Raw genomic sequence first — 19,376 nt, forward strand, 5'->3', positions numbered from 1 at the left:
GGACAATGAAAATCACAGGGGAGGTGATTTACAGGCAGCTTTCACGGCAACAAAAACCCTTTCAACGCTGTGCCAGAACAATGTTCATCGCACAGTTCGAGAACACTTCAAAACCCACCATTCATCTATTATACATAGTCCCTCGCAGTCCGTTTCTCCACAACCCACACGTTCATTAGCGCTGGTAAATGACAGGGCTTTGAGAAATGACTCATAGGCACTGACAGGGGAGACGGGCTTGCTTGAAGCATTTGACAGGCATATTCTACTAAAAAAACAAGCCTGAGGCCTGAGCGTGGGAAGGAGTCTGCCTCAGCCACCAGAAACGGTCGTGTGCTGGTCACATCGTAGTGAACAAAGCCTGGGGAGCCTAGCCAAGGCCCCTTTCCTTTCTGGGCCTGTTTCTTGATTTGCAGAACTAACCGACCTGACATCTAATTCGATCTAATGTACCTAAGAGGCTCCCATCCCACCTCTGCGATGGAGCTCACTAACAGGCCTGCCTGCCCATCGGCGTGAGGGGAAGTTCTTACTCTTCATTAATATGCAAGATGCTCTTGTTTTTGACAAGGAGGAGAAATGGAGGGAGGGCTCCTGCTGGGTAAGAACTCAGAGCCCAGCCCAGCAGCTGGAAGCCATTACCTAGCAGGGCCAGTCCCTGCCTGGCCAGTCACCCAGGAGAGTGGCTTTCTCCTACAGATGGGCTGCTCCTAAGTCCTCGTGCCCACCTGCAAAGGCACTCCAACCTCAGGCACGCCCCCGCTCACCACACACTCCCGGCAAAGTCTGAATATACAATACCTATGGAAAACGTGAGGCCTTTTCCTGCAAACTCTTTCTGCAGATCCGCTACAAATTTCTGTCGTATGTTTTCTTTCTGAGGAAAACAAGAAGACACTGGTTATCCACTGTGTCGCACACGGTAACTGTGGCCACAAAGTGGCACCTCTGATCTGCCCAAACTCAGGGTGTCTCAGAAACACTCACTTTATCGAGTTCATAGAACTCAATGCGTTCTTCTTGGCTGCAGCTTCTTCCAATAGGGGACACATTTAACATCCCGTTTCGGAACTCGATGAAAGTACCCCTGGAGAGGAAGGGGACAGAGGCACATTATCCAATCTGGGCAACATTCTAGATGGCTAGATGGACTGAAAAGTTGTGCAATTCTGAGGCTGGTGTGACCCACACTCCACTGTGCAGGGCCTCCTGGCAGCCATGGGCCACATGTGGCTGAGAGTCTGGAAATTTGGCTCATCTGAACTGAGATTTCAAAGGTTTAGTAGGAAAAGGAATGTAATCATCAATAATTCATGTCACGATCCTATCTAATAAGAGTAATACGCAAATTGACCATCACTCCAACACATAAGATGGCTGACACATGTGGTCAAAGATGGCTGCCCCCATGTGGACACAAGATGGCCACTACAAGATGGCCAGCAAGGGAGGGCAGTTGTGAGAGATCAGGCCAGCAGGGGAGGGCAGTTAGGGGTGACCAGGCTGGCAGAGGAGAGAGGTTGGGGGTAACTGGGCCTGCAGGGAAGGGCAGTTGGAGGGGGATCCAGTCCTGCAGGGGAGAGCAGTTGTGGGGGACCAGGCCTGCAGGGAAGAGCAGTTAGGCATGATCAGGCTGGCAGAAGAGGGCAGTTAGGGGCAATCAGGCTGGCAGGGGAGCAGTTAGGCATCAATCAGGCTAGCAGGGGAGTGGTTAGGGGGTGATCAGGCTGGCAGGCAGAAGCAGTTAGGGGCAATCAGGAAGGCAGAAAGGCGAACAGTTAGGAGCCAGCAGTCCTGGATTGTAGGATCAGGTAGGATCAGGCCTAAATGGGCAGCCGGACATCCCTCGAGGGGTCCCAGATCGGAGAGGGTGCAGGCTGGGCTGAGGGACACTCCCCCGCCCCCTACACACGAATTTTGTGTACCAGGCTTCTAGTGTTAAAATAATTATAGTTTGAATATATGGGACTGAATGCAACATTGAAATTAATTTCACTTGTTCCTTTGTTTTTTCTATTTTGATGTGGCTATAGAAAACCTAAACTCACATTTTATTCTGGCGTTGGGCAGAGTCTAAGTTAATAAAAATGATGACCAGCTCTCCAAGTTTCCTGAGGAGTTTGAAAATGTATGTCCCAGACAACTCTGCAGGGACCTCCTGAAGTCACTGCTTTACCAAGCAACGTGGCCCAGAAAAAGGCTCTGAGGGTCACCTCACCAACTCCCTGGGACTGAGGACACTCTTCACCCACTGGTGGGCTGTTTCTGACGGGTTGATGTAACACAGAAAATGAGAACAGCCTGACCCTTTTGAAGTTACCTCAAATGAAGGGTTTTCTTAAAAAAAAAAAAAGCACCACTTTCTTACTGTGTTTCCAGTTTAAATCTCAAAAAGAGTTTCTTAGAAACTGAAGTAACTGGTAAGCTATTTATTCTGATAAATGAGACAAAATTGTTTTGTGTATAGAAGTGTGTCTTCTGGTTCTAGCAGGGACGCCTGTGAGGCTGACTCATTCTTTCTGGACCCTCTGCTGTTCCCGCCCCACAGCTCTGACGTCCAGCCAGCACCACCTGTAAATGCTGAGAGGACACAGGCTGCGTGAGAGCAAGGACCCTGTTCAAGGCCAAGGCCCCTCTTACGGGCTGGGCGACTCTGGGCCCTGTCTAGCCTCAGCTGGGGCTATTGGCATCTGCTCTGGTTACCTCTGAAGGTCTTGTGAAGACCTCATGTTCCAGCTTATGCAGAAGCCATCTGCATAGTGGGAAGCAGTGAGTACTCACAAGAAGGTAAACACAGCACACTGCGACCCCAGCTCCTTTCCCCGCTGTGCCTAACTTGCGGTGCACCTGGGACATTTTCTCTAAACCTCCCCACTCCGGGGGTCCTGGCGTCGGTGCAGATCAGCCATGTCCCCTACACCTTCCACATGTACAATGGGGGCGGGGGGACTGGTGACCATTCCCACGGCGACCCAGGGTCCTAAACTGTCAGAAGAAGAGCTCAATTAATTTCCCCAACTCAGGGACACAGTATTGCTCTATTCCCATGGCACGAAGGGAAGCTAATACATCTTAGAAAACCTTTTGTTCTAAAAATCAGGATTAAGGTGGTTTGCCTAGCATTCAACTCCATACCGAAGTCTTACTGCTACAGCTAGTCCTGCTGGGAAATGTGGGCAAAGGCCGATCAGGCTAGCTCTCAGTTCTGGCTCTTGAATTCAGCAACCATGTCACGCTAATTCAGAACTACTGCTCCGCACACGGTTTTCCCCCTGAGGGGACTCCTGTCTGAGGACAGGGTTCTGCTTGCCTTTTTTATCCTTCCTTAATGCTAAACGGAGAGACTGAGCTGGCCTGGGATGTAAGATATATTATAGTCGCTTTTCATTATGGAGAATTGCTAATACACATACAAGTAGACAGAGCAGGATAATGAACACCCACGTGCCCTCACCCAGCTGCAAGCTGGGTCCACCCCGTCTCATCCTATGAGACCCTTTTGGAAAGAGAAGGTGCAGCAGAAGGTGCCCGAGTCAGTTTGGCTCAGTGGATAGAGCATCAGCCTGCAGAATTCTGGTCAAGGGCACGTACCTGGGTTGCAGGCTCCATCCCTGGCCCAGGTAGGGGAGTGTGCGGGAGGCAACCAATCAATGTGTCTCTCTCACATTGATGTTTCTCTCCCCTCTCTTCCACTCTTTCTAAAAATCAATAGAAAAAATATCCCCAGGTGAGGAGTAACCAAAGTGCAGAATTGCTCTGAAGTTTAAATGCCATTTAAAAAATGTTTCTCACGCCGAAACTGGTTTGGCTCAATGGATAGAGCGTCGGCTTGGGGACTGAAAGATCCCGGGTTCAATTCCGGTCAAGGGCATGTACCTTGGTTGTGGGCACATCTCCAGTAGGGGGTGTGCAAGAGGCAGCTGATTGATGACTCTCTCTCATCGATGTTTCTAACTTTCTATCTCTCTCCCTTCCTCTCTGTACAAAATCAATAAAATATATTAATAAATAAATAAATAAATAAATAAAAATAAATAAAAAATGTTTCTCACATGGAGACTACACAGCATGTTATTAAATAAGGATTGGGTTACCAGAGAAATCAAGGAAGAAATTAAAAACATCCTGGCAACAAATGACAATGACAACACAACAATCCAAAATCTATGGGACACAGCAAAAGCAGTTTTGAGAGGGAAGTTCATGTCCCTACAAGCCTATTGCAAAAAACAAGAAAAAATGGCAACAAATTATCTAAGTCTACAACTCAAAGAGTTAGAAAAAGAGCAATAAGAATAGCCCACTGTAAGCAGAAGGAAGGAAATAACAAAAATCAGAGAGGAGATAAACGACATAGAGACCAAAGAAACAATACATAAGATCAACAAAACCAAGAGCTGGTACTTTGAAAGGATAAACAAGATAGATGAACCTCTAGCCAGGCTAACCAAGAAACAAAGAGAGAGGACTCAAATAAACAAAATCAGAAACGAAAGAGGTGAAATAACAACAGACCCCGCCGAAATACAAAGGATTGTTACAAAATACTACGAACAACTCTATCCCAACAAACTGAACAACCTGGAGGAAATGGACATATTCCTAGAAAAATACAAACTTTCAAAATTCAATCAGGAAGAATCAAAAATCTCAATAGACCAGTGACTTGGGAAGAAATTGAAACAGTCATCAAAAAGCTTCCAGCAAACAAAAGCCCAGGGCCAGATGGCTTCACAGGAGAGTTTTACCAAACATTCAAGGAAGAACTAAAACCTATCCTCCTCAGACTATTCCAAAAAATCCAAGAGGAAGGAACACTTCCAAAGTCCTTCTATGAAGCCAGCATCACCCTAATACCAAAACCAGATAAAGACAACTCAATGAAAGAGAATTACAGGCCAATACCCCTCATGAACATAAGATGCCAAAATCCTCAACAAAATTCTAGCAAATGGGCTCCAGCAGAACAGCACAAAGATCATACACCATGACCAAGTAGGATTTATTCTAGGAATGCAAGGATGGTACAATATCTGCAAATCAATAAACGTGATACATCACATAAACAAAATGAAAGATAAAAATCATATAGTCATATCAATTGATGCAGAAAAAGCATTCGATAAAATCCAACACCCTTTCCTGATAAAAACTCTCAACAAGGTGGGAGTACAAGGATCATACCTCAACATAATAAAAGCTATATATGATAAACCCACAGCCAACATCATACTCAATGGGCAAAAACTAAAACCATTTCCTCTAAGAACAGGAACAAGACAGGGATGCCCACTATCGCCACTCCTCTTTGACATAGTACTGGAAGTACTAGCCATTGCAATTAGACAAGAAGAGGAAATAAAAGGCATCCAAATTGGAAAAGAAGAAGTAAAGTTATCCTTATTTGTAGATGACATGATATTGTACATAAAAAACCCAAAAGACTCCATTAAAAAACTAACTGACTTAATAAATGAATTTGGCAATGTAGCAGGATACAAAATTAACACCAAGAAATCCATGACATTTCTATACACCAACAGTGAAATTTCAGAAACAGAGACTAAAAAAGCAATTCCATTTACCATCGCACCAAAAAAATTAAGATACCTAGGAATAAATTTAACTAAGGAAGTAAAGGACCTATTTGCGGAAAACTACACGACACTGAAAAAAGAGATAGAGGAAGATGTAAACAGATGGAAGAACATACCATGTTCATGGATTGGTAGAATCAACATCATCAAAATGTCCATACTTCCTAAAGCAATCTATAGGTTCAATGCACTCCCTATTAAAATACCAACGGCATATTTCACTGACCTAGAAAGTACTCTCCAAAAGTTCATTTAGAACAATAAAAGACCCCGAATAGCCACAGCAATCCTGAGAAAGAAGAGTAAAGTAGGAGGGATCTCAATACCAGACTTCAAGCTGTACTACAAAGCCACTGTTCTCAAAACAGCCTGGTACTGGCACAAGAACAGACATATAGATCAATGGAATAGAATCGAGAACCCAGATATCAACCCAAATCACTGTGCTCAATTAATATTTGACAAAGGAGGCACGAATATACAATGGAGTCAAGACAGTCTCTTCAATAAATGGTGTTGGGAAAATTGGACAGATACATGCAAAAGAATGAAACTAGATCACCAACTTACACCATACACAAAAATAAACTCAAAATGGATACAGGACTTAAACATAAGACGGGAAACCATAAAAATACTAGAAGCATCCACAGGCAGCAAAATCTCAGACATATGCCAAAAGAACTTCTTCACTGATACTACATCAAAATAAAAAGCTTTTTTACAGCAAAAGAAACCATCAACAAAACAACAAGACAGACCACTGTGTGGGAGAACATATTTGCAAATGTTACCACTGATAAAAGTTTTTTTTTTTTTTAAAATATATTTTATTGATTTTGTACAGAGAGGAAGTGAAAGAGATAGAGAGTTAGAAACATCGATGTGAGAGAGTCATCGATCAGCTGCCTCTTGCACACCCCCTACTGGGGATATGCCCGCAACTAAGGTACATGCCCTTGACCGGAATTGAACCCGGGTCCCTTCAGTCCCCAAGCCGACGCTCTATCCATTGAGCCAAACCGGTCTCGGCAACCACTGATAAAAGTTTAATCTCCAACATCTACAGACAGCTTATACAACTAAATAAAAGGAAGATGAATGATCCAATTAAAAAATGGGCAATGGACATAAATAGAATATTCTCAAAAGAAGACAGAAGGAAGGCCAAGAGGCACATGAAAACATGCTCAAAGTCACTAATTATCCGAGAGATGCAAATCAAAACAACAATGCGGTACCATCTCACACCTGTCAGAATGGCCAACATCAACAAATCAACAAACGACAAGTGTTGGCGAGGTTGTGGAGAAAAAGGAACCCTTGTGCACTGCTGGTGGGAATGCAGACTGGTGCAACTACTGTGGAGAACAGTGTGGAGTTTCCCAAAAAACTGAAAATGGATCTCCCATTTGACCCAGTAATCCCACTCCTAGGAATATATCCCAAGAAACTAGAAACACCAACCAGAAAGGATATATGCACCCCTATGTTCATAGCAGCACAATCTACAATAGCTAGAATTTGGAAACAGCCTAGGTGTCCGTCAGCAGATGATTGGATCCAAAAACTATGGTACATCTACAAAATGGAATACTATGCTGCCATAAAAAAGGAATTCTCATCATTTGCAGCAACCTGGATGGAATTGGAAAACATCATGCTGAGTGAAATAAGCCAGTCAATGAAAGAGAAACACCACATGACCTCACTCATTTATGGATAATAAAGAACATTATAAACTGATGAACCAAAAGATAGATATAGAGACAGTAAAACAACAAGCAGACTGTCAAATTACAGCGGGGAGGGTAGGGAGATCTGGAGGAGATAAGAGATCAACCGAAGGACTTGTATACATGCATATAAGTACAACCAATGGACACAAAACTCTGGGGAGGGAGGATATGTATGGGAGGGGGGGACAATGTTAAAATATGTACACAGATAATAATTTAATAAAAAAATGTAAAAGAGAAAAAAAATGCGATCAAATAAAAAAAATTGCTGAAATTAAATAAATAAATAAATAAAAAATAAAAAATGTTTCTCCCTCTGATCATTAAGGTGTTACATATAAAGTGCAGAACACTAAGAAGAAAATGAAAAGTATTTCGAAGAAACCACCTGTACCTTCTCCACCATGATACAGCCGCTGTTAACAAGTGTTCATTTCCTGCCAATCTTTTAACTGTAGGCATGTATGTACATTATTGTTATTTGCCCAGCCAATGTGGTTCAGTGGTTGAGCATCGACCTATAAATCAGAAGGTCACATTTCAATTCCCAGTCAGGGCACATGCCAGCTTGATCACCAGTGCGGGGAGTGTGATCCCCAGTGTGGGGTGTGCCAAAGGCAGCCGATCAATGATTCTCTCTCATCATTGATGTTTTTCTCTTTCTCTCCCTCTTCCTTCCTCTCTGAAAACAATATTTAAAAGTAAAAATAAATAAATAATTAAGTAAAAATAGGAATTGAGAACAGAATCCAAGAGGTAGGTCCCTAAATCCAATGCCTACAGAAGTCAGAAACGGGAGAAGTGGCCTGTGAAAGGCTGGGGGTGGGGACAGGGGAGCCTGCTATGTGGGCACCCAGTTGTCGGGTCTTCAGTTGCAACAAAAGCCTGAAATCCAGACATTCCAAAATGTGAAGTCAGACTTTTAGATGATCGCAGTTAGTTCAGGTCTGGTTTCACACCGAGGGCCAAGCAAACCTGGCTGTGTGGGATTTGGTCCGTGGGCCTCCAGTTTGAGACGGCCCGGCCTGGGGTTTATGCTGCTTTTCCACACTGCTGACTCACAGGCATTTCCCCTACCCGGGGCCTCTGAAAGCAATTGTTTTCAATTCCCATCAAGTGGACGTGCCATCATTTACATGCTCATTCTCCTATCCCTGGCTTTACAGAGGGTTCCAGGGATTCTTTATTAAGCGCTGGGCTTTGGACTTGAAAGAGCACCAACCCACCCAATGACACCCCTCGGCATTCCCTGGCAGCCTCTGCTAAAAGCAAACTCACCTCTTCTTCGGGAGCTGGATTTTCGCAATGTAGCTCAGACAGTAGTTGATTAAGTCTTGGATTAGGGCCTCCCCCAAGTGCCCCTGAATACTCTAGGATAAAGACGACACCGGAGTTACTTGATCAGTGGGAGGCACTTTTAAGACGATCTTTAGCCACTGTCAGTCCAGGGCCACACGGGCTGATGTGGCAGGGAGGATGGCGCCTCCACCACCTTTTCCCTTCTTTCCCTTTGTTCTCTGGTTGAGACGATAAGGCAAACCGGAAAGGGCTCAGTCAAAAAGCATTTTTTACCTCATTAGTCAAGACTTTGTATTCATTATCTTTCAAAGGCTTCAAGGAAGGCCCATAAAGCTTATTGGTGCTGCTTTTATTCAATCAAATTACACAAAATATATTTGTTTCACAGGCTTTCTCAGATATCATATTTGAACAAAATGATCTTAATACTGACAAGAGTATTAAGTACATAGTACTTCTTAATATGCTTATAGTAATGCAGCTTGTCCCAGCCTCTGCTATCATAACAGAAATATTAGATTAAGTGTCCTTAAAAAACTGTTATAAAAAATAGATAACAATTTGGAATATGTAATAGTTCCATGATTCAACATTCCAAATGTAAAAAAAATACAGGGTGAAGACTTATTCCCACCCTGTTCCTCAGCTCCCAAATATCCCTCCCCAGAGCTGGCTGGGTCAAATACCTTTCTGGAAAACATTTCACTAGTAGTAAACAGCAGTTCAGTAATTGGATACTCAAGAACCCACCTGTTTACACAAGAATTTCCCATCTTTATATGCCACCAAGCCATTTTCTGGAAACACATAATCATATTTTTCAATCACTGCAACCAAAACAAAAGAAAACTCAGAATGCAATGAATGGCAATTTGTGTTTCTATGTCTTAACATGTATCACCAATAAAACTGCTGAACTCCAGTACGGACTCTGAGAGACTACCTCATCTTCACAGACTGGGAGAGTGAGAAAGAACTCATTAAGTTTATTTATTTTTAAGGCTCTTCATTACATATTTAAAATATGATCACTAGGCTAGAGACGGGAGACTTGGTGATAGGCCATTTCATGCCTCTGCCTTCAGCCTGCCTGTCTGTAAAGGAAAATGGAAGCCAATGACGGTTTCCAAACCTCCTGTGAATCAGCATCACCAACACGATGAAACTGTGCAGACTTTAGGCTCTGCTTTCTGAATCACTCTGCAGGCGCCAGGCTAAAAATCAGATTAAAAAAAAAAAAAAAGCTCTTTAGCTGATTCTTATATGTAGTTAGATTTGGAGACTACACACCCAAATTGAAATGAATTCTCAAACGTTAAGTGCTGTTAAAATGTGGATTTCCGGGCTCTGTGCTGGGGTATTTTAATGAACTCCCCAGGTGACTCTGACACAGGTGGGTCCTCACTTCCTTTTAGCTTGTGAATGTTTTGATTCTGTTGTTTTGACTCACTAAAAAGTATGGACACTGTCCTACACTGATACAGAACCTCTGAGCGCATAGGAAAATATATGGCTAGAGGCAGAGAGGGCAATCGGGACCAGATAGCACAGTTTCCAGGCTTAATGTGCCTTACTGTGTTGTTTAGCGTTTCTAAGCAGAGCACCTAGAAGGAAAATTAAGGCAAAAGGAACAGAGTTTTAAAAGGAACACAGAGATTGCTCAGATTTGGACAGTAAGGCATTACATCTAGAACAGTGGTTCCCAGCTGGGGGTGACTTTGCCTCTAGAGGACATTTGGGAATGTCTGGGGACATTTAGATTGTTACACTGGGGGTGAGGCCAGGGACCCTGCTAAACATCTGCAGTGCACAGGACAGCCCTATGACAGAGAATTATCTGGGCCAAATCATAACAGATTTGATATATTAGAATTTAGCTTTTATGAAATTTAGTTATGAAATTAGCTCTTCTTAAGAGTCACAGCTGCACTGGAATGTATTCATGTCATGGGGCCTGCAGGCCTGCCTGTAAAGCAAGTTTCAAAATGCATATATATCTGCTTAAGATAACAGAGAAGGGCCTGAAGGGGAGGCTCAGTTGGTTGGAATGTCATCCCGTAAATCAAAAGATTTTGGGTTCAATTCCTGGTCAGGGCACATGCCTAAGTTTCGAGTCTGATTCCAGTCAGGGCATGTATGGGAGGCAAGCAATCGATGTTTCTCTCTCACCATCCATGTTTGTTTGTTTGTTTCTTTCTTTCTCTCTCTCTCTCTCTCTTTCTCTCTCTCTCCATTCATCGCTCTAAAATCAATTAAATAAGAGATAACAAAAGAATGTAACCTGTTAAGCATGAAATGTACAACTCTATTCTTTTCTTTCTGCTCTTAAGATAATGTCACTAATTCCAACCCCAAGATGTCTTACAGACTTCCCCTGTTCAAGACCCGGACGGAATGCCACCAGAAGCTTACTAAGAGTGCTGAAGCTTGTGTAAGAACTGACCATCGACACAGCCCCCTACCCTGGACTCTTTTTTTATTTAATATTTTTATTGATTTTTTACAGAGAGGAAGAGAGAGGGATAGAAAGTTAGAAACATCGATGAGAGAGAAACATTAATCAGCTGCCTCCTGCACACTCTCTACTGGGGATGTGCCCGCAACCAAGGTACATGTCCTTGACTGGAATCAAACCTGGGACCCTTGAGTTCGCAGGCCAACGCTCTATCCACTGAGCCAAACCGGTTTTGGCCACCCTGGACTCTTTACTCACAATTACTCATGATTTCTGCTCTATAAAACCTCTTGTCTGTAAACCATCGGGAATTCAGGTTTTCGGGCACAAGCCGCCTGGTCCCCCTGTGTAGTGCTATACAATAAACACCAATTTCTTTCACTGCACCCACATCAGAGTAATTGGCTATCTGAGTGGATGGAACTCTGCTTGGTTACAAAAACATCAACAGTGATGAAAAGGATGGTCAATTCATCTACCTTTCCACCCACTCTTTCTTATAGGCCAGACGCCCTGGAGGCCCTGGGACTACGAGATGAATAATCCACTGTCCTAGTCTTCAAGACAAATTTATAACCAGACACTTTCCAATAATTGAGAGTGCTACAGCAGCAGGCTGGCATTAGCAGCTCTGAACCATAATCCCCGGCCTGTAGACCCTACTGAGTCAGAATCTCCAGTGAAAGCCCGTAAGAATCGCCAGCTTCCTGGGGTCCTGTGCTGGGGATTATGGTTCAGGGGAGGAGTCTGGTTGACTCATGACTAAGGGAACTTTAGGGGACACAGAGTTGGGGCAACAGAGAGGAAGCCCCTAGACCCAGATGAATCTACTCATGTATCTGAGTACCAAGTGGTCCATCAGCAACTCCAGAAACTTATTTATAGGAAGAAAAACCGGGAAAAAGAAAGACAGAGAACATGTTTCCCAAAACAAGGAAACGGGGATGAGGGTTCAGGGCTAGTTATGATACTCCATGGCTACGGGTATCAATATCGTCATAGAAGTTACTCTTTTACCAAACTGTAATTAGCAATGTATAACTCACCATCATTTCCCAGCTGCTCCTGCACTTTCTCCAAGTCCGAGCCGCCTACCACTCCGATTTTGACCTTCTGCCTCAATTTTTGTAGAAAGTCATCCATTTCTTTGGTAATTTTCTGCATTTCACAAAGGAAGATACAAGTTATGAGCCATAAAATACTCAGGAGACTAAAATTTGAAATAATAGAAACCTTACTTGCATACATGCCAATTTCCTTTCTAGGTATGTAGACAAGTCCAAATATGACAGCTATAATTTGGAGACATCAACTTTTTACCAGAAAAAACTTGTTAAACTTTACTCATTATTACCTCATTTAAAACACACGCTATATTAACAGCTGTTGTGTACTGTTCCAGCTATTTTCTATGCATTTTTATACTTGGCTATATGCACATATATATAGAAATAGGTCTCATTTTTTAGAAACACAAGTGGACTCAATCCACATCTTTTGCAGTGACTTGTGTTTTCATGTGATGCTCATTCCATGCCACACACAGATGCAGTATTTCCTTTCAAATGCTATGTTTATGGATTTAGGTTGTCGACTTTAAAACAAAATAACATAATCAGATTAAAGGGGAAGTTTGGATTTGGTTTATTATAATTATACAAAACAAAACAAAAAAACCTAAAAGATAACTAGATTTTTTTAGTCTTTTCTACAAGAAATGCTCCTATCTATAAAGAGTGGTTTCAATGGTAAGAGTTTATTAACACAAATCATAATGAATTTGTAAAAGTCTTATATCACCTGGCCAGTTCGGCTCAGTGATTGAGTGTTGACCTATGAATCAGGAAATCATAGTTTGATATTCAGTCAGGATACATGCACAGAGTGCGGGCTCAATATCCTGTGTGGGGCGTGCAAGATTCTTTCTCATCATTGCTGTCTTTCTCTCCCTCTCTGAAATCAATAAAAACATATTTTAAAAAATGTCTTATATCATTGCTGTCTTTCTCTCCCTCTCTGAAATCAATAAAAACATATTTTTAAAAATGTCTTATATCATTGCTTTTAGAAATCTTAATTGTACATGCATGAGGCAGGGTAGTAAGAAGCTAAGGAAATTCCTTGCCAAGTGTAATAAGGGAAACTGAGACAAAATAATTAAACAAGGCCACTGATTTGAGCAATGAATCACAAGGTTTTATCTTCTCTAACCAAGGACACTTAAGAACAAATGGTTTACACATTCCAGACTGTGCGGGGGGGGGGGGGGGGGGGGGGGGCGGGGGCGGGGCGGGGGGGGGGGGGCCAGACTGGCCTCAGTCCCGGTCCCTCTTCTATGACATTTTTAAAACATGAAACTAACCGGGAAATAACCCTGACTCCTTTAAATTACATTTTGATGAATCAACATATTGAAGGACACACCTGGGAAACTAACGAATATTCCGTTAAGACCGGCCCCTAAAGATTCCCATCCAGCAAAGAAAGATAAAAAGTCTCAAGACAAGGGATCCATGGTGCCCTCTCCCTACAGCATGCCCCTGCCTTTCTCTCCCTTTGGCATGTATCTCTGCTCTTTCTCCTAAATTCTAAGGGTGCCCACAAAACTGCAAATAGGGGAGCAGTGGGCAGCGGCAGCTCATCGCAGGCTCGCCCCCTGAACCTGTGTCCAAGGCCCCATTTTCTCTGACTTCCCAGTGAGCTCACAGCAGCCCCACCTTGATTCACTTCTGTTGTGGCTTTTACTTCTTAGTGAGTTCCTGCAGCCCAGCGGGGCCCATTCTTTCCTAGAACATTTTTAAAAGCCGAAGCAGCCCTCTCTCCTGTTGCCTCTTCTCTCCTAAGCCCTTCCTGTTTCTCTGTCCCAGCTTTAATAAACATACTCTCAAAATCACTTGGACGCATTTATTAAACCTTTCCGGTATGAAATCAAGAAACCACACACTACTGGCCATCCCAGGAGACCCACTCCAAACCCAGTCCCGTCCAGTAACACTTACATGGAATATCTTTCAAACATAGTTACCAGAAATTAAAAACAAACCATTTAAGTCAACTTCAGTACATAAACATTTAGAGTTAAATCCTCTTTTTCTTAAAACAACTTTTATAGTACATACATATGACTAATCAAATAGAAGGGCTTGAAAGGAGTGCAATCTTTTCTCCATCTTCCAAGGGAATCTTGACCTAGCAGACAAAAATCTAGAACTGCAATAGCAGCATCGATGAGTCAATAACCATGAAAGGAGTCCCTGAGGCCCCCAAGTGGATCGCTCCATCTTGACGTCAGAATGGGAGGAAGTGGGGAAAACTCCTTTGATTGCAAAATATTAAACATGCAATACTAATAACAGCAGCATCAATACTTCCATCTTCAAACAGAAGCCTTGTACACACTAATGAGCTAAATGGTATTGTGGTCAACCATCAGACCTGTTCTGCAATGTGAATGGGTTGTAAAAGGTGCCTTTTCACTTCCAAGTGGCAGCCAATATTTTTAACAGGAAATAAGATAAAGCTGCTTGTGACCACAACAGAATATCTAAACCATATCCAACTGCAGGACAGATCTAAAGTCCTATCTAATAGAAGAGTAATATGCAAATCAACCAGCATTCTACTATACCAACAAGCCACGCCCATCAGCCAATTTGGAGAAAGTATGCAAATTAACCAAACCAAGATGGCTGCTGCCACAGAGAACAGGAGGGAGGCTTGGGTTTCCCTGGCCAGCCCAGGCCTCCACTTAAGGCTACAAAGTTTCAATTATAGAACATAAATAAATGCCAACAAAAATGGCTGCCACCACAGAGGGAGAAGAAGGCTTGGCTCCACTCCAGGCTACAAAGTTTCAATTGTATAAGATAAATAAATCCCAGATACCAGGGCCTCCACTTGGATCACTGGGGGGTGTGCCAGCCTGCAAATCACCACCGGCCCCTTGCCCAGGCTACCCCACATCCTAAGGGAACCCCCACCCTGATCCGGGACACCCTTCAGGGCTAATCAGCTGGCCCCACCCATGCACGAGGCCTCTATCCAATCTAATAAAAGAGTAATATGCAGATTGACCATCACTCCAACACACAAGATGGCTTTCCCCATATGGTCAAAGATCCTGCCCCCATATGGACACAAAATGACCACCACAAGATGGCCAGCAGGGGAGAGCAGTTAGGAGGGACCAGGCCTGCAAGGGAGGGCATCTGGGGACGACCAGGCCAGCAGAGGAGGGCAGTTGGAGGCCATTAGGCTGGCAGGGGAGAGCAGTTGGGGGGGAGATCCAGCCACCAGTTGAGGGCAGTTGGGGGCAATTAGGCCAGCAGGGGAGAAGTTAGGAAGCTATCAGGTTGGCAGGCAGAAGCGGTAGGGGCAATCAGACAGGCAGGCAGGTGAGCGGTTAGGAGCAAGCAGACCTGGATTGTGAGAGGAATGTCTGACTGCCAGTTTAAAGGGCCTAAACCAGCAGTTGGACATCCCTCAAGGGGTCCCAGATTGGAGAGGTGCAGGCTGGGCTGAGGGACACCCCTTCCCCTCTGCATGAGTTTCATGCACCGGGCCTCTTTATATCTACCGTGTTTCCCCGAAAATAAGACATCCTCCGAAAATAGGACCTAGTGCATGGAAAAATAAGACATCCCCTGAAAATAAGATCTAGCGCATCTTTGGGAGCAAAAATTAATATAAGACACTGTCCTATTTTTGGGGAAACGGTATATATCTATTTCTATCTATATATGTATATATATATTAGAGGCCCGGTGCATGAATTCGTTCATTTGTGGGGTCTGGCCAGCCTGGCCAGGGGGAGGGACATGGGAGGTTGGCTGGCCTGCCTGCTGGCCGAACTCCTGGTCTAGGGGACAATTTGCATATTAGCCTTTTATTATATAGGATATACACTGAGTGGCCAGATTATTATGCATTCAGAGATCATAATAATCTAGCTACTCACTGTATGTATGTGTATGTGTGTGTGTGTGTGTGTGTGTGTGTATCTCTTATATAATAAAAGGCTAATATGCAAATTGATCGAATGGCAGAACGATCGGTCGCTATGATGCACACCAATCACCAGGGGGCGGACACTCAATGCAGGGGCTGCCCCCTGGTGGTCAGTGTGCTGCTCAGCCAGAAGCCGGGCTCACAGCTGGTGAGCACAGCAGCAGTGGAGGGAGCCTCTCCTGTTTTCTGTGGCAGTCCTAAGGACCCCTTGGGGGATGTCCTACTGCCGGTTTAGGCCTGCTACCCATTAGGAGCAGTATGGGGAGTGGCCTAAGCTGGCAGTTGGACATCCCTTGAGGGTCCCAAACTGCGAGAGGGTGCAGGCTGGGCTGAGGGATGCCCCGACCCCCAGTGAATGAATGTCGTGCACCAGGCCTCTAATATATATATATATATATATATATATAACCTATCTAATAAAAAGAGTAATATGCAAATTAACTACCACTCAGCTACACCCACTAACCATGCCCACTAGCCAATCAGGACCAAATATGCAAATTAACCACAAACAAGATGGCTGCAGCCACTGAGAGCAGGAGGGAGGTTTGGGTTTCCCCAGCAATGGAGGAAGCCAAGTTTTCCACACACCCTGGCCGACTCAGGCCTCCGCTTAAGGCTTCAAAGTTTCAATGATAGAAGTTAAATAAATGCCAACATAAAGGACAGCAGCCATGGAGCTGGAGAGAACAGGAGTCTAGGGTTGCCCCTGGTGATAAGGAAGCCAAGCTTTCCACACACTCTGGCCAGCCCAGACCTCCGCTTAAGACTACAAAGTTTCAATTATAGAACATAAGTAAATGCCAACAAAAATGGCTGCCACCACAGAGGGAGAAGAATGCTTGACTCTGCTCCAGGCTACAAAGTTTCAATTGTATAAGATAAATAAATCCCAGATACCAGGGCCTCCACTTGGATCACTGGGGGGTGTGCCAGCCTGCAAACCACCACAGGCCCCTAGCCCAGGCTACCCCACAACCCCAAGGAAACCCCCACCCTGATCCGGGACACCCTTCAGGGCTAATCAGCTGGCCCCACCCATGCACAAGGCCTCTATCCTATCTAATAAAAGAATAATATGCAGATTGACCATCACTCCAACACACAAGATGGCTTTCCCCATGTGGTCAAAGATCCTGCCCCCACGTGGACACAAGATGACCACCACAAGATGGCCAGCAGGGGAGGGCAGTTGGGAGGGACCAGGCCTATAAGAAAGGGCAGTTGGGGCGATAAAGCCTGCAGGGGAGGGCAGTTAGGGGTGACCAGGCTGGCAGAGGAGGGAAGTTGGGGGCAAACAGGCTGGCAGGGGAGCAGTTAGACATCAATCAGGCTGGCAGAGGAGTGGTTAGAGGGTGATCAGGCTGGCAGGCAGAAGCAGTTAGGGGCAATCAGGAAGGCAGGCAGGCGAGCAGGTGCGAGCCAGCAATCCTGGATTGTGAGAGAGATGTCCAACTGCCCATTTAGACCTGGTGGGATTGGGCCTAAATGGGCATTTGGACATCCCTCAAGGGGTCCCAGATTGGAGACAGTGCTGGCTGGGCTGAGGGAACCCTGGGCCCCCCACCCCCCTCGTGCACAAATTTTGTGCACCAGGCCTCTAGTGTGTGTGTGTCTGTGTGTGTGTATTTAAATATATTTTTACTGATTTCAGAGAGGAAGGGAGGAGAGATAGAAACATCAATGATGAGACAATCTTTGATCGGATGCCTCCTGCACACCACTGGGGTTCGAGCCCTCCAACCTGACCAGAATTGAACCCAGAACCCTTCAGTTCTCAGGCCAGCACTCTATCTACTGAGCCAAACCAGGTAGGGCAGGGGCAGACCTTTACAGCAAAATTGTTGTGATGTTACCAAATAATGCTGTGTTGCTAATTACAAGGAACTCTTTTTTTTTTTTTTTTTTTTTTTTTTTTTTAAATATATTTTATTGATTTTTGTACAGAGAGGAAGGGAGAGAGATAGAGAGTTAGAAACATTGATGAGAGAGAGTCATCGATCAGCTGCCTCTTGCACACCCCCTACTGGGGATATGCCCACAACCAAGATACATGCCCTTGACCAGAATCGAACCCGGTACCCTTCAGTCCCCAAGCTGATGCTCTATCCACTGAGCCAAACTGGTTTCGGCACAAGGAACTCTTAATCAATCACCCTAGACCAGTGGTTGGCAAACTGCAGCTTGCGAGCCACATGCGGCTCTTTGGCCCCTTGAGTGTGGCTCTTCCACAAAATATCACTTTCTGGTCAAGTCTATTTTGAAAAAGGGGCATTAGAAGAAGTTTAAGTTAAAAAAATTTGGCTCTCAAAAGAAATTTCAATCATTGTACCATTGATATTTGGCTCTGTTGACTAATGAGTTTGCCGACCACTGTCCTAGACAAAATAAAACACAGAACAAGTTCCAAAAGCTTGAAGTGGAAAAAATGTTAAAAACTCACCTTCTGGGGGGAAAAAAATTATAAAAGATTCTTTTGGGACAATTAAAAATTATAAAAGACTCTTTTGGGAACCATTGACCACAATGAGCCATTGCCTGTTTTTCTGGAAGGTCTTACTGGAACACAGCCACATCTATGACCACCCATTTATGTAGTGTCTGTGGCAACAACAAGAATTGAGTAGTCGTGACAGAGACCACATGGCATGCACAAAGCCTCAACTATTTATTTATTTATTTATTTTTAAAGCCTCAACTATTTATTGCCTGGCCTTTTACAAAAAAAGTTTGCTAACCCATGGACGAAGGCAGGGATGGGGAAAATCTGGCCCTCAGGCCATTTATGATGTGATTCCTCCAACAAGTCTAATACCCACGTGGTACCTGTCATAGTTATTATTTGAAATCATTTGGTTTGGCCCTGCCAAGGCAATTAGGGGTGAATTAATTAAATGTCTGACCCATATAGTAGGCTAATTTTTAAGTTGATAATTTTGTCTGGCCCTCAAATCCTATCTAATAAAGAGAGAATATCCTAATTGACCCTCACACTGTTGTGAAGATGGCAGCGCCCACAGCCAATAAGGAGGCATATGCTAATTGCTGCCCCACCTTCAAAGATGGTGATGCCCCCAGCCAACGAGGAAATATGCTAATTGACTGCCATGCTCTCAAAGATGGAGGCACCCACAGCCAACGAGGGAATATGCTAATTGATTGCCATCTCAAAGTTGGTGGTACCCACAGCCACAAGATGGCGGTGCCCAGTCCCCTCAGCCCTTGGGGTGACAGGTGCGTGGCAAGGCTGGGCCCACCTCCAGGTGTGCCTGGATGCTC

At 44.2% G+C, this 19,376-nt stretch overlaps 1 protein-coding gene across 1 annotated transcript in view; it reads right to left on the bottom strand.

The window, feature by feature from the left end:
* The window catches only part of PMM2 (phosphomannomutase 2), a 32,576-nt gene that overhangs the window by 8,897 nt on the left and 4,303 nt on the right, over nt 1-19,376 (bottom strand). Inside the window, exons 2-6 of the mRNA XM_084881171.1 lie at nt 12,137-12,248; nt 9,386-9,462; nt 8,615-8,706; nt 988-1,087; nt 802-877 (exon numbers count right to left, since the gene is read on the bottom strand). Of these exons, the coding sequence (XP_084737297.1) occupies nt 802-877; nt 988-1,087; nt 8,615-8,706; nt 9,386-9,462; nt 12,137-12,248 (457 nt within the window). The remainder of the gene's footprint in view (nt 1-801; nt 878-987; nt 1,088-8,614; nt 8,707-9,385; nt 9,463-12,136; nt 12,249-19,376) is intronic.

This window comes from Pipistrellus hanaki (assembly GCF_964339955.1).
Source record: "Pipistrellus hanaki genome assembly, chromosome: 4".
NCBI classification, from domain to species: domain Eukaryota; kingdom Metazoa; phylum Chordata; class Mammalia; order Chiroptera; family Vespertilionidae; genus Pipistrellus; species Pipistrellus hanaki.